The sequence below is a fragment of the Pelobates fuscus genome, chromosome 9, assembly GCF_036172605.1.
Source record: "Pelobates fuscus isolate aPelFus1 chromosome 9, aPelFus1.pri, whole genome shotgun sequence".
NCBI classification, from domain to species: domain Eukaryota; kingdom Metazoa; phylum Chordata; class Amphibia; order Anura; family Pelobatidae; genus Pelobates; species Pelobates fuscus.
Genome location: NC_086325.1, coordinates 12,167,332 through 12,184,123, shown reverse-complemented (window position 1 = coordinate 12,184,123; position 16,792 = coordinate 12,167,332). Strand labels below are relative to the sequence as shown.

Genomic DNA, 16,792 nt, shown 5'->3' with positions numbered 1-16,792 from the left:
TTCGGGAAACCCTGCTCTGATCTGGGTGATTTTTTTGGATAGATGAACGATCTTCCCTGAGGAATGATTCGCATAGCAAATGAGGGATCCCAGTAATTATTGAAGATCCCCATGTGTACACAAACCAATATGAACAAAACAATCTTTCCTGATGCATAGTAGCTTCTCATCCAGGAGGCATACCCGCAATGACATCGTAACCAGCGTAATACCCAGTAACAACAGTTTGGTCGTGGGGCTTAGGATCTCGTCGAGAGAGAGAGAGGGATCCCCAGAGTGGAAAAAAAACCTGAAGTGATGTGGATGCTTTGTGGTGTGTGAGTACTTATTTCCACGTACAGAAAGTCGTCCAGGTAACCAGTCACCGTGGGAAACCTGACGATATTTAGGAGTAGCCATCAGAGTGTTCCGCAAAACTTTCAAATCATTTTGGTCTGCGTCTGGATTCGAATGTAAGCCTGATAGTGAAGTAGTAATTGTACCTTCATTTTACAACATGAATGTGCCATAGTCACAGGTGGATTGGTAGTAATTTGTAATTCTAGAAGTAATTCTAGATGTTTTTTCTATGCCAAGTGTGTTTGCCTGCGTGCAAAATTGCTTGTATGGCGTTTTCCACTGTGGTGTAGTGGAGGGAGAATTCGTCAGCTGGTATGAGTTAATTTATGCTCGGGATGTGTGAAGAATGAGGAGCTAAGAGATCTATGATTAATCATGTCTTAATTGATAGCTTATTTATTACAATGCCATTGGGGTTTGTGTGCCACGTAGAAAATGGAGGATGAATGAACCTAGTTGGGTTTCCTCATGTAACCTGGCTGGGTTTCCTTATGTTGTGAATTGTCCATGGTCATGGGTAAGGCAGAGGCTGAGATCAGGTTTGGACACTCCATCATGCCTGAAGGGAGTGCCATAAGTCCAGTGTGAAACTCCTTAGAAAAAACAATAACTAGAAACTAGGAAATCTTACAAAAGAGGGGGGAACCAGATGTGCAGGGTAATAATGTATGGAGAGGCAGGGGGTGGGGAGTTAGAACTAGCCTGGTAGTGAACGCAGGAACTGTAGCTGGAATGTCCGTGGAGCAAGAGGGACATGGTTTGGTCGTTACCAGCTTAGTCAGTCATTTATTTAGGGTGTTGAAGAGAATGTGCCTTGGGGTACCTTCCCTGGTATAGGCTGGGAGGCTATCACCTTCTTTAGGTTCCTCCAGGTGCAGATCTGGTCCACAATAAATTTCAGAGAGTCAGGAAATTCAGCTCCATGGAAAATGTATTTAATACAAAAATATGGATAAAAGCAATATAAAATAACTGTCCAACGCATTTCTACCACTTTAATGTGATCTTCCTCAGGGACAAGGATAATAATGTAATTATACAAAGTGTAAAAATGCATCAATACACCCTTAGCTGTCAAGCTGCCTATCTTCCCTAAACCTCAAGTCCTTTAAATAGGGCTATTCCCAGTCATTGGTGATTCAGTGGGTGCTGTCTTTTTCTCTTGTTGAGATTGGATAATCTTTATCCAATTGCTCTCTTTCCCGGGTTCCCAGCTGTTTCAGGTTTCCTTTAAGTGTTTCGTTTTGGCTTGTGTTGCAGCACCATTTTGTTGCGTGTCACCGCTCATGAATATATACTTCTGGGTTGTCTTTGACTTCCACGTTACAGCGCCTTGTTGGAATGGTGGATCAATTTCGCTAAAGGAATACATGAAAAGGCTCCAATTATGGTTTGATTAGGTATTGGGGAGTACATTATCTGCACAATAGCCATAATAAAGAGAAAAGTGGATTGGTGAGTCGTTTATTTATGGCTTGTAGAGAAGCCATGATGGTGGACATCATGCCTTGCACTTCCCCCAAGCTGTCAGAACTGCCCCCTTGTGAGCTCATGCCAGGCCTGGGGTCATTTATGGGTAGTAAATTGTAGAGTTCTGTCGGAAAGGGGATACAACTATGTCACAGTTCTGCTGCCTGTTTGGGGATAGTCCAAGACCTCAGGGAACCGAGTGTAGCAGGGACAGATGATACCGATTCTTTACCGGGTCTGACAGAGGTGCAGGGCCTAGTTGAGATGCTGGGTGAGACAGATCCTCTCCATGACCTGATTCTTAAGACATGCTAGAAAGAAAAAAAAAACAGATCTGGCTTGCTAACTAGTATTGAAAGGTGAAAACATTAACTATCCCATGGCAGATGAGGCAAATACAGGCCTTTGGCCTTAAATATATATACATATGTGACAAAACGCCTTTTGTCACTGGATTGTTAGGTGACAAGCTGCCCTTTTCCCCTGGCTGTTGGAGGAGCCTGATTGCCAGTCTCCTTCCGCATGACTATGGCCCCTGGGAGATTAGAGCCTTTAAAAACATTATTCAGCCATATCGGATTGTATTTCACTACTTCTGGCCCTTTAAATAATATGGGGAAAGATTGGTACTTTTTTTATATGGCACTTCGGATGCAGCCGAAGTGCCGAAGTCGTCGAAGCTGCCGCCATTCGACAAACGAACACGTTGCGGTGGCCATTTTAATTTTGTCGAACGCCATCAGCAGTGTGTGCTAGTAAATCCATGGAATTAAAATTGGCTACACAAATGCATGAACACCGCTGACCCTTACCTTCTCCTCCACTTCGACGCTTCGGCTAAAGTCGAAGTGCGTTCGATAATTCGAACACCATGTTACACTATGCTATTTGCACGAACGGGATTTAGTAGTTTTTTCTAAGTGAACTTCCTTTAGCATCGAAAATAGACTGACCGCACAGCCCAAATCTATGGAACTGTATTGGGCAGGAAAATGTGCTTGCGGTCGGTCATAAAGGACTTCCGTCTAACTTTTTATGTACTGAAGGGATTTGTATGATTTTTGGTTATGTTTATATTTAAAGTATGCTGATTCTGAATATATATGTTTTATGTGAATATGATGCATATTTTTTAAAGTTACAGTATATGTATACAAATTATATTACAGGCAGAGGAGAGGGATTGTATGTTTGTGTTGGGTGTGTTTTACGGTTTTCCTGTAAATGATTGGTTGTACTGTGTCCCACCCTGTGGGATGTCCCCTTGCATGGGGATTTGCATAAAAGCCAGTGTGTGGTCATTAAAAGTTCAGATCATCTTGGACCTTCATGAAGTTTTGACTCATGTTTTGGGGATTGGAGAACTACACTCTGGGGATTGCTATAATCACTATACTCCCCAGGGTATAATCACTAAGCTCTGCTAAGAGCTTGTTCCTGTTCCTGCTCTCTGGAATTCGGAGAGGTCCACCTACTGGAAGCTGGACCCTGGTCTGGGGTCCAGAGTGGGTGGAGACGGCGAGACACCAACCAAGCTGCGGCGGTTCGTGGGGTCTGCAGTGGTTATGGTGTCAGGCAGAGTGCTTGGAGTCCTCGGAATGCACTAGGAGCAGGTACCCGGTCGGGGTGCCAGTGGTTCCGTTACAATATATGTATATATACTTATTCTAAGTGTTACATGGCCCAGGAGTGCCAGACTTGCCAGAGGTGGACTGCCTGGGTTGTCAGGAAGTCCCCCAGATGTGGATCGCCAGGTAAGTTCCCGGTGGCTCTTCGGCTTAAAACCGTTATGGCGTTCTATGACACTGCAACAGCTTTAAAGCCCATTAAATGGAGGATGGCATAGATGGAGGATGGCATAGTTTAAAATTCACTTTTAATTCACTTTAAATTTGGACTTTATATTGACAGACGTCATAATAGCAGGGATGTGTCATTCAGGAATGAATATTGTTTAACATTTATGCAATACATTTAAGTAATATAATATAACTATGGTAGTGCATTTATAGATGTGAACCAGAAATTCATCTCAGTAAACTCAAAATTCAGCACCATAATTGTGCTTTAATAAATTATCTAAACTAGCCAAAGATTTTAATAGACACACAACCTTTTCCTTATTTATTAAGTTTGCAAACATGTATCTTGAGCAGCTCACCCACTCCTTCTCACCACACCTCATATAACACACAATACATGAGCAGCACACTCACTGCAGCTCCCCACACCTCCTATAACACACACTATCTGAGCAGCACACTCACTGCCGCTCCCCACACCTCCTATAACCAGGGCCGGATTAAGAGCACACTGGGCCTGGTGCTGACAATTATGATGGGCCTAATTACGGAATCTTATCGACCAAAAACATTAAAACAATCATACCTCCCAAGCGTCATGTATCTGATGGAGATGGTGCTGGAGGGAAACTCATAGGATGCAGCTATAAGAAAACACATACTCTATGCTAATATCTCTCTAATTTATATCTTTCAATTAAATCCATAACCCTTAACAGCAGTGTCCAGTGAAGCAGGCAGTCAATGGGCGGGATAAAAGGGTGGCCACCGGTGCGAATCACGTGACCAGACCTGCCAAAAGGGGAGAACATGCCCAAAAAGGGGGCATGTCTGTCCAAAGAATTTGAAGGACAGCCTGGCATGAATGCATGTCAGGCTGCCCGCCAATCATGCAGGCTGTCCAACTAAGGGCATACTATGCAGCACCCTGAGCTTGACATAAATGCGTCTAATGATGCGCTCACTCAATGCTTTCTAAGGACTGTCCCCTAGCACTCGCTGGTCCACTTGTCTCCTTACCTTCTTACTAGCAGGCAGAAGTTCCTGGTATATAGTCTGAGACAGATAAAAGGTGTATGTAGTGAGTGTAGCTGAATGGGGACATGCCACAGTGTTAGAGAGACCAACGTCTGCATTACCTAAACTAATTTTATTGTCAGCCAGTCCACACAAGTTTTGTTCCCATACATCCCTCTTAAGCTTCCAAACTTAAAGGGACACTATAGTCACCAGAACAACTACAGCTTATTGTATTTGTTCTGGTTAGTAGAATCATTCCATTCAGGCCTTTTGCAGTAAACACTGTCTTTTCAGAGAAAATAACTCCACTGGCCACTCCTTAGATGGCTGCTAGAGGTGCTTCCTGGGGCAGTACTGCCTAGTGTGCAGCACTGCTATTCAGTGTCTCCACCCTCGGCATGCAGACACTGAACTTTCCTCATAGAGATGCATTGATTCAATTTATCTTTATGTGGAGATGCTGATTGGCCAGGGCTATGACTTGTGCTGGCTCTGCCCCTGATCTGCCTAGTTGACAGTCTCAGACAATCCTATGGGGAAGTATTGTAATTTGCTCAGACCACCACTTCTGATGATGTCAGCAGACAGTCAGTTCAGAGGCAGAGCCAGCAGCTGCAGACTTGAATACAAGTTATATTTTACTATACTTAGGGAGGCAAGAAGGGGGCAGGGTGGTGGTTTTAACATAATAGGGTCAGAAATACATGATTGTGTTCCTGACCCTATAGTGCTACTTTAAGCAAGAGTATGTGAAGAGTAGTTAAGGTTGCCACCTTTCTTGGAACAAAATACTAGCCTTAATCCTTTGTATAATCACAAGGAGTGACATCAGAGTGACATCTGTAAAATCACCAACAAACTACTCACAGTTTGATTCTACTGTATAGATGGATTGCTCCCAGTGTCTCAGTCTCGCAAGTCACCCAGTGTCTCAGTGTCCCTATGTACCACAGTGTCAGTGTCCCCATGTTGCCCAGTCCCCTAGTCTCCCAGTGTCTCAGTGTCTCAGTGTGTCCCCATGTAACTAGGACACTGAGCGACATGGGGACACTGAGACCTGGGGACACAGAGACCCGGGGACACTGGGAGACATGGGGACACAGACATTTAGGGAAACTGGGAGAAATGGGGACACAGACACTAGGGACACAGACACTGGGAGACATGGGGACATTGAAACATTTGGGGACACTAAGACACTAGGGACACAGAGACATGGGAACACAGACACTGGGAGACTATGGGACACTGGGAGACTATGGGACACTGGGAGACTATGGGACACTGGGAGACTAGGGGACACTGGGAGACTAGGGGACACTGGCTGGGTGACAGACACTTGGGGACACTGGGAGACATGGGGACAGTTGTGGACATAGACATGGTGACACTAGGCACACAGAGACATGGGACACAGCCACTGGGAGACTTGGAGACACGGAGACACTAGTGACACTGGATGGGGGACACTGGGAGAAACAGCGTCCCCATGTGTCTCAGCCTCCCCATGTGTCTCAGTGTCCCCAAGTGTCTCAGTGTCTGTGTCCCCATGTGTCCTAGTGTCTGTGTCCCCATGTGTCTCAGTGTCCCCATATGTTCCCTAGTGTCTCAGTGTCCACATGTGTCCCCTAGTGTCTCAGTGTCCACATGTGTCCCCTAGTGTCTCAGTGTCCACATGTGTCCCCTAGTGTCCCCATGTGTCCCTGCTGCCTTTCCCCCCCATCCCTCACTTATCTGAGCTGTCGAGCTGATGTCTGGACTCTGTGCTGTGTTGCTGGTCCCCACGGGTCAGTGAGTAGTACAGAGAGGCAGGGATATGCATAGACATAAAATACTAGACGCCGCATTGACTTGGATCGGTCACAGTGTGATCTGCAGCATAGACATGTCTATGATCTGCAGAGCAAGGTCCTCAAAGTAAACATGGTTAGTCTTAAAATCCACCTGGAGGGTGTATAGATCCAGTAGCATGATGTTTAATCCTGGGATATTAAATAAAATTAACTGACATTTGCTGCTTTAAGACCTCTGTGGTTATTTACGTTATCGACTAAGTTTACTCAATACATTGAAATTATTTGAATTTCCTGATTGAAACTATGCGTTGCATTCGGATTTAGGTTTGCTAAAATTATAAGTTTAGTGAACTAACCCCACAATCTATCATCTTAATATACATGTTTTAAACTGGGACTGGATCTTTGCCTGATTTCTAATGTATTTACTTTTCACCTATTTTTAACTAATATGGATTTTGGAACTGTGCAAAATAAAATGTAGATATTTACAACTCTTTATTATTGTCAGCTCTGTCTTTTGCCCTTTGAAGTCCGCATGGAGATAGCATAAAGAGAATAGGAGAACAATCACATCACTATTTACTAAAGTGAGATTTGTCACTAAGGCAAAGTAAATTAAAAAAAATTAGGGACAGAAGTCCTAATATATAAACATATAATACCACACCGGGTGACCGGCCCAAAATGGCGCCCGCATTTCATGGCCCCCCGAGGTCAATGCGGCGTCTAGGTATTATATGTCTATGGGGATATGCTGTAACTTCCTATCCCTGCCTCCCTCCACACACAGTGACCCCTACTGGCCGGTGCTGGTATTGCAGAGTAATCTCCACTTATTCTGAGAAAAATACCTGCATTTGTATTGCCAGTATTACTGCAATACCGGCACGGCCAGGCAGTCTCAAATACCGTCTGTGCCAGTAAAATACTGATACCGGAGAAACTGACGGAAGCCAAGCACAGAGAGATGGACACAGGTTTCTTCAGGAAGGAAGAGATTCTTTATTGGATCACCGATCGGGACTCAGAGGGACTAGCGTCACCAAAATACAGCAAATTCTGAGCCCCGGACAATAGTGCAGGCTCCTTATATAGGCATATAACTCCTCCCATATTAAGCTCCACCCGCACATTCTCTTAACCAATCAATACAAATAAGAATTAACTTCCTGTTTGACCGCATGGCTTGTCCAGCACAATGGAGGAGGGGGAATACTACATCCTGTATTCTTGCACATGCTCCGTACACTACTGATCGTATCTTGCCTCGTGCAACCAACTGATCGATACGTCAGCATATGCACGTACACATGCCACGTGGTAATCTCGGCCTACTAAATTTATTTTTACCGAGATTCCACCACATTCCCCCCTTTGATGCCTCTTGATATTTTACAATTACTTGAGGCATCACATAACCTTAGTTTGCTTACACCGCAAGTTACCTTGAACCAGACCAGACTTATCTTATGATGTGAATCTTCAACATTCATCTTCCTGCATTGGTTCTCCCTGATCTAGAGCCCTATATTTATATATCGCCATTATCTGTGCAGCAGCCTTCCTCTCTGCTATACTTCCTATCAGGCTTTGCACAGATCTAACTACTAAGGGTATAAGACACGGCAGGAGTAGACACAACAGTAAAATCAGTAGGACTCCACCTACCACTGCCTTAAGCCCTCCAAACCATTCATACCAGCTACCAAACCAACTACTTGGATTGTACCATTTCCATACCTGAGTAGGCACATGCGCTAGTTTAACCATATGGCTAGTAAGCTCAGCTATTGCTTGCCCTTCATCATCTATTTGAAGACAGCAATTGCTTAGGTTAAACTTCCCACATACACCTCCCTCTACTGCCAAAAGGTAATCCAAGGCTAATCTATTCTGGTATACTGCTGTCCTCATCCTGGTATTATGTTTCACTAGAAGATTGAGCGCTTGTGATGTCTCATTTGTGATAATCTCAACCACCGCCTGTAATCTTATAATACGGTTGAGCATATAAATAGGGGTTCTATAACCAAAGGTACCATCCTCAGCCCACGTGGCTGGCCCATAATAATCTATGATACGCTGGGGAGGCCATTCATTATCTTCCCAGGTACCTATCTCTAAGGGCCCCCTTTTCTTCCTATGATTCACATCATACACTTTAACACCTAAAGTCTCACCTGTTTCAATCGGTAACAAGAAGAAGGATGGTTTGAGCATACCCAACACACATGCCCCTTCCCAGTCCTGTGGCAACTCCGAATAGGCTTTCTTACCACAGATCCAGTACAAATTTGCTGGAGCTCTCCAGGTAGATGTGATGGATAAATCAAACCACACATCCTTTAAATTGGCATATCTAGCAAACGGGTTAGATGGTTCTGAGACATTTGAAGCCGACCACCAAGTTGTATTTTTAGTATCATCATCATAAGCTTTTTGCCCTAGACAAGTTAATTCTCCTACAGAAGTATTATACATTATTCCTTTCCTTGCTATGCAAACATAACCTATGATGGAGGTCTTTAATCTCCACTCAGATTTACCTCTAACACTCAAATGATAATCGGCTGGTGCAGATATTAGTTGGTCAACTGCCTCAGAACCGGACATTACCTCCTTTGCTTCCCAAGGCCATTGGTCTCCCATGTTAGTACCTCCACACACATAGCAGTTGGTAACATTAAGACTACCGGCAATACTTTCAGCTAAATCGATGAACAGGTTTTTAGCATTATGGGGGATCTTATTATCTATGCTCATCTCTTCATAAAAGGAATGGTATACTTGATGAGTCTGGGAGGATACCGTATCAGTCTCTATCCCTATAAACAATAATGTCCCAGGATCTAAACCCGTCCCGTATATCTGAAACCCAAATAAATTGCCATACTTATCTAAGAACTTGTCGGGGTTATTAATAAGTATATGGACTGGGTTACATTCCATAGACTTACAATATGGGCTAGTCGGCAACTTAGTCACTATCATGTCTTTATCTACTGTCTGTCCCCAAGTCGCCCACCCCACACAAGACCAATATGGGCAAAAGTTATAGTCTTTATTTGGGCATCTAGGACTTACATACTTATTTTTACTACTGGGACAAATATATTTATCGTTAGATCCATACGTCCTCTCCCATCTAAGATCCCCACATACATTCCACGGCTTTCTACCACTCGATATCGCTTTACACGCATCAAATAGCAGAACACCCGAAGAATGTACGGATTCTAACACCGTCTTATTAATTAGGGTCCCCTGAGGATCTCCATTCCTGAGAGTCAACCAAATTGTACGAGGCTGATACTCCGGACTGAAGCACTTAGGTTCTCCTACTCCTAAATGGCACACACTATAGTCTATATTTAAGTATCTACATCTTGATACATCTCCTTTACATTCGTATTGTGAATGCCAAATTAGGGTTTGGGAAATATGGTTACCTGTTCTCGTAGTCTTAATGCATACCTCACAGCTAGGAGTGTCGGTACCTCCACCTTCCTGAATATAAAAACACATGTAAATAAACACAATCAAAAGCACATCTTTCGCCGTCATCCTCAGTCTTCGTCCGTGCGATGGAACCTCAGCTTCCAGGATGTGAGGGCTGCAGGGAATGGAGTTCTGCTCGTCTTCACAGGTGTCCCTTCGGGACTTTCCTGGCTTATACACTATGTGATGGTAAGAGGACAGGCTTTATTATGGCCTTCTCACTTACACCTGTAACAATAAAATTTGTAATCCACAATAATTCCTCGTTACTCCGACTGAGTAGTGCGTTTCAACCGGATCTTGCAGGGATTCTCTGGATCTGCTGTAACTTGCCAAGAATCGACTGCTGCTGGTTTAACCCTGGAGTGATGTATCCACGGAGTCACTTCTGCTACTTTTATCGCGTATGAACTTATCCAGATAGGATTGGATGTTCTTCTTAGCCTTCTGTGGGATGTGGTATTGTCTTAGGCTCACTGGATAAACCCCAAGTTTCAGTTCAATTTTTATAGGTGGAATATTGCGGGCCAGTCCTGGTGGGTTGTTCTCTGCCCAAACTCCTGGTATGTTAAACAATGTCTCATCACTCCTAGGGTTTTGGCTAGTCAACACTGTATAAAGTCGCCACTCTTCTTCCTTTGGTACGGATAAAGTCATAATACCTGAAGGTCCATTAAACTTCAAAGATGTTGTTCCATTTGGTAGGAACGTAATCTGCGCTTGTAATTTTGATAGCATATCACGTCCCAGCAATTGGACTGGACATTCAGGCATATAAAGGAATTGGTGTTTTACTACGTGGCCTCCCAATGTACAGAGTCGACTTTTAAGAACCGGTCTTTCAGCACTTCTTCCAGTTGCTCCTATCACAGTAATAGTCCTTCCAGATGGAGGAGCAACTAGATTAGTCACCACTGAATGTTCGGCACCAGTGTCGATCATGAACGCACTCCTTTTCCCCCCTATTGATACATCGACCATAGGCTCCGCTCGACCAAGGGGGATGGAGCCCGGTCGGTATCAATAGTCCTCCATGACCGTGTCAGCCAATCCTACGAAGTCCCTACCTTCTCTATCGCGGGACCTTTGCGCTGCTGGAATATATCTATCTTCCCTAACACTTCCTCTGTTCCCATTACTCCCTCTATAACCATTACTCCCTCCGGGACCTCCTCTACCTCTCGCTCTGCCTCTAAAGTTTCCGTAGCCTGCCCTGGGTTGGTCTCTCTCGTACTGCTCTCTTTGCGGACATTCGTTCCTCCAATGCCCTTCTTCCTTGCAATACGCGCACTGATCCCTACTCAAAGGCTCCCTACTCCATCTATTATTGCCTCTATCTGGGCCCCGTTTATCCACGCCTGCGATCACTACCGCTAGTATATCAGCCTTTTTACGCATCTTGCGCTCTTCCTCTTTCTTATTTTCTGTATCCCTGTTCATATAGACCTTATTTGCTACCTCCATTAGTTGGGTGATGGACATACCTGCAAACCCTTCTAACTTTTGTAGCTTGCGCTTAATATCTCCGTATGCTTGGCTGACAAAGGCGGAGTTAACCATTCGGGAATTGTCTGCGTCTTCCGGATTAAAGGGGGTATACAAGCGGTATGCCTCCAATAATCGGTCATAAAAGACACTGGGTGCTTCATCGCTTTTCTGAATCACCTCAACTGTCTTCGACATGTTAATGGCTTTCTTTCCTCCTGCTTTCATGCCAGCAATTATAGCGTCTCTATAGGCTCTGAGTTGAACCATATCAGCACCATTTACATTCCAATCGGGATCAGTGTTGGGATAATGTGTTGCGGCCCATGCTGCTGGATTAGCTTGGTTCAAAGCACGGGCTCTATCCTCTAGTGCTTTAATGGCTGCTTGATTAATCCTTGTCCTTTCCTCATTGTTAAATAAAGTCATTAGTAACTGCTGGCAATCAGCCCATGTCGGATTATGCGTCTGTACTATTGAGGTGAACAGATCAGTCATGGCTTGTGGTTTCTCAGTATACGAGGAATTATGGGTCTTCCAGTTTAAAAGGTCGGTAGTGGTAAATGGGACATATACGAAGACTGGGTCAGCGTGTGCCATTTGACCTGCGGCATCGATATAAGCTGACCCGGGATTCAGACGAAGAGGCATCTGATAGTGCTTTAATTGTTGGGCACCAGTCAACTGTCGGGTTTGGATGGGGCTACGTAGGGAGGCGTCAGTCATGGGTTCCGGTCGGGGAGAGATAGGGTATGGGGATGTGGGAGGTTGGTTTTGGGAAAAGGTGGTAAATAGAACACTTCGAGCCGAGCTAGATGAAGCTTGACCGGAAGTCTGAAGTGGCGCCAAATCAGGATATTCGTTTCTAATGGGGGTGGGTTCTGGTTCCGGAAGGGGAGATTTAGTACGAGGGGGGGTGGATCCTGTACTGGAGGAGGAAGCGGAAGTGGATAGGGGTAATGAGGGGAGGGCTGCAGGTCTTCCTGCGTTTGCGTCACTTCCTCTTAACGGAAAGTAAGGGGGCGGCAAAGGGATCTCGGACTCAGGGGGCGTGTCCAAAATGGGCCTAACACCAGTCCTAGTGGACGAACAAGTCCTAGCTACCATGAGGCGACACTGCTCCTCGTGGCATGTCTGGAGCCATTTTGGCGAGTCATTTACGGCCTGTCTCCAACAGTCAATATAAGGAAACTGGCCGTAAAGTTCAGGCCTACCTGATACAGCCACGTGTAAGCGCTGTACCAGAGTTAGATCCAAACTGCCACGTGGCGGCCATGCCGCAACCAAAGTAGGCCACTCCCTAGTGCACAAAGTAACTAAACGCACAGAAGACATCTTAACCCCAAAATCACAGGTTTTGAATCCCTTTTTAAAATTCTTAACCATACATCCTAAGGGATCCGGAATCGTTGACTGCGACGCACCCATTTTTAACAATGGAACGTCGTCGACAACGATTACTATACACGCGTACTATTCAACAGTCACACCCGTTTCCTTTGGCAACAGCACCACGTGGTACGGTTACCAAGTGAAACGTACACAATAACACAATAAACACTCAGGGAATTCCCGTACACACACAGCTGCTACACCAGTCACTATATAATCAATATTATGCCCTTTGGCGTAACTATACAGTCACCCACGCTATAATTCTCTATATACGAATTACCCGTCTATAACACACCCCAGTAACATCGTCTTTTACAAATAGCGGTTACAGTACGGTTAGCATAGGTCAAAGCACAAGTTAAGGTCACAATACAATTATTAGTGGTTATGGTGTTAAAACATGCAATTGACGACAATGATTAGTACTTATTATACAATGTCAGTAAATATACAGGGTTATGGTACCGTGCACTATAATACAGCAACACACTATTAACACTCTCGCTAGACGGCTGAGCTCGCGCTATCTAACAAGATATACACTTTACTAAAACAATCGTTAACACATTTACAATTCCCAACTAAACTATTGGCCAGTACCTTGAATGGACTACCTAAAACTATATACACCCGTTTTGGTTAGCCACACTGCCCAATCACCACATATATAGCGAGCTAGAGAACCGAATTTACACAGGCGCCTCTTAGTCGCACTATACAACGAGCTAGAGAACCGAATTTACACAGGCGCCTCTTAGTCGTACTATCAAAAGTCTAGTGGGTTCCAAATTTACACGCCTTCCCACTTAGCCCAGATAGGATGAGAACTAGCGAACCGAATTTACACAGGCGCCGCTTAGTCTCCCGGTCCCTCCGACCTAGCGAACGTAATATACACCCTAGAACGCTAGTCTAGACAAGACACCGGTGTCCGGCTAGGGCTATTTACACCAGGACCCCGCCTGACTAACCAAATCAAACGGTCTGACTAAAGAGCGTTCGATCGAGCGGTGCGCCTTCGCTCCTTCCCTCCGACAGAGGGGGCAGATACAGATTCAAAAACCCCTTTGGGCCTACCGCACAATCGGTATACCCCTAGCGGGTCCTGCCGTCTAAAACAGCAGTTGTCTTACCTCCTCGTTCCTGAACCTGAGTTCACACTCATCGACGGGGACACCCCAGCACTTCTCACGTAGAGGCCGATGATCTCCTGGACAACAGACCAGTGGCGCCGAGACGAAGGGAGGTCCACGCAGAAGTTCAGGGGTGCAGCCGTAGAGAACGTGGGCAAAGATAGACCGTCTCACGCCTCTGCCTCTCAGCTACCGTTGAACGATGAGCTTCCCGGCCAATGCACCAAATGATACCGGAGAAACTGACGGAAGCCAAGCACAGAGAGATGGACACAGGTTTCTTCAGGAAGGAAGAGATTCTTTATTGGATCACCGATCGGGACTCAGAGGGACTAGCGTCACCAAAATACAGCAAATTCTGAGCCCCGGACAATAGTGCAGGCTCCTTATATAGGCATATAACTCCTCCCATATTAAGCTCCACCCGCACATTCTCTTAACCAATCAATACAAATAAGAATTAACTTCCTGTTTGACCGCATGGCTTGTCCAGCACAATGGAGGAGGGGGAATACTACATCCTGTATTCTTGCACATGCTCCGTACACTACTGATCGTATCTTGCCTCGTGCAACCAACTGATCGATACGTCAGCATATGCACGTACACATGCCACGTGGTAATCTCGGCCTACTAAATTTATTTTTACCGAGATTCCACCACAATACCAGGCAGGTGGCAAACCTAAGAGTAGTGTGTGTGTAAAAAAAAAAAAAAAATGTAAAAAAAAAAAAAATTTTTTTTTTTTTTTCAATGGGCCTATTCCATGGGCCTGGGCCTGGAGCTGCAGCTCCATCAGCCCCTATGTTAATCCAGCCCTGCCTATAACCCACACTACCTGAGCAGCACAGGCACTGCAGCTCCTCACACCTCCTATAACACACACTACCTGAGCAGCACACTCACTGCAGCTCCTCACACCTCCTATAACCCACACTACCTGAGCAGCACACTCACTGCAGCTCCCCACACGTCCTATAACCCACACTACCTGAGCAGCACACTCACTGCAGCTCCCCACACCTCCTATAACCTACACTACCTGAGCAGCACGCTCACTGCAGCTCCCCTCACCTCCTATAACACACACTACCTGAGCAGCACGCTCACTGCAGATCCCCTCACCTCCTATAACACACACTACTTGAGCAGCACACTCACTGCAGCTCCCCATACCTCCTATAACCCACACTACCTGAGCAGCACACTCACTGCACCTCCCGACACCTCCTATAACACACACTACCTAAGCAACACACTCACTGCAGCTCCCCACACCTCCTATAACACACACTACCTAAGCAGCACACTCACTGCAGCTCCCGCACCTCCTATAACCAACACTACCTGAGCAGCATGCTCACTGCAGCTCCCCATACCCCCTATAACACACACCACCTGAGCAGCACGCTCACTGCAGTTCCCCATACCTCCTATAACCCACACTACCTGAGCAACACGGTCACTGCAGCTCCCCTCACCTCCTATAACACACACTAACTGAGCAGCACACTCACTGCAGCTCCCCACACCTCCTATAACACACACTACCTGAGCAACACACTCACTTCAACTCCCCACACCTCCTATAACACACGCTTCCTGAGCAGCACACTCACTGCAGCTCCCCACACCTCCTATAACACACACTACCTGCAGCTCCCCACACCTCCTATAAAACACACTACCTGAGCAGCACACTCACTGCAGCTCCCCACACCTCCTATAACCCACACTACATGAGCAGCATGCCCACTGCAGCTCCCCACACCTCTTATAACCCACACTACCTGAGCAGCACACTCACTGCAGCTCCCCGCACCTCCTATAACACACACTATCTGAGCAGCACACTCACTGCAGTTCGCCACACCTTCTATTGCACACACTAAAAAAAAAAAAACAATGTATATACATAAATGTCAAATTTGTTTAAATATTTATATTTATTCCATTGGAGTCATGTTGTAACAGGTGTACTTCCCCAGTCAAAGTCCTTGCCACTGGTCACCACTAAAATATTTTTTTTAACTGTAAATTGATTTTTGACTTTAGTTTGCAAATGCTATTTGTTATAACAGTTGTTTTTACATTCCATAATACACAGCAAATCAGATTTCTTTACATTTGTTACAGGAGCCATTCTCGATCCTCGGGAATATCTGGGCAAAGCTGTTTGCAATGTTATTTTCTTTTTAATGTTTGGAAATCGCCAGGACTATGAGGATGAGGAGCTCATTAACGTCATAAACCTGATTAACGAAACATTTGTAATAGTTAGCTCACCATGGGGACAGGTAAGACAGGAAATGGTCCTTAATACACCCAAGTGGATTTATAACATATTGACAGGTGATGATGTGTTTTCAAAGGCAGTCATTTTTTGTTTAATATTCTGTATTTGTATAATTTAGTCTGCCACAAAAATTAAACATGTATTATTCTTTAAATTAAGCTAAACAAACATTATGTCACATTAATGCAGGGGAGGGCTGGCAGCCTTAGGCCTGGGGGGCAAAACCAGTCAAGTGGCCCATTGCGCCACCAAATCAGTTCACCATCCATGCCCACCTTTTCCTGGTTTTATAACGGATATTGATGTTCTGCTAATCAGTAGCTCTTTGCCATACCCGCTCCTTCACGGCTCTGACTTTCAATGTTGTCAGAGCACAGGCTGAGAATCTCTGAGCCTGTGCTCGGACTCACTAACTGAGCGCCGGAACCACGAGGGAGAGGATATGATCTGACTGCACCTACTGCTGGTGCGCACCAGTGGACCACCAGCGAATCGTTTAAATTAAAATGCTGGTGTACCCAACTTGTGAGCTGTGTTGGCCGCCGGGTGCCTCTG

The 16,792-nt window shown here is 45.3% G+C and overlaps 1 protein-coding gene across 1 annotated transcript in view; it reads left to right on the top strand.

Annotated features, from left to right (window-relative positions):
* Nucleotides 1-16,792, top strand: part of LOC134572303 (cytochrome P450 2G1-like) — a 93,693-nt gene that overhangs the window by 30,005 nt on the left and 46,896 nt on the right. Inside the window, exon 4 of the mRNA XM_063431186.1 lies at nt 16,078-16,238. Within this exon, the coding sequence (XP_063287256.1) occupies nt 16,078-16,238 (161 nt within the window). The remainder of the gene's footprint in view (nt 1-16,077; nt 16,239-16,792) is intronic.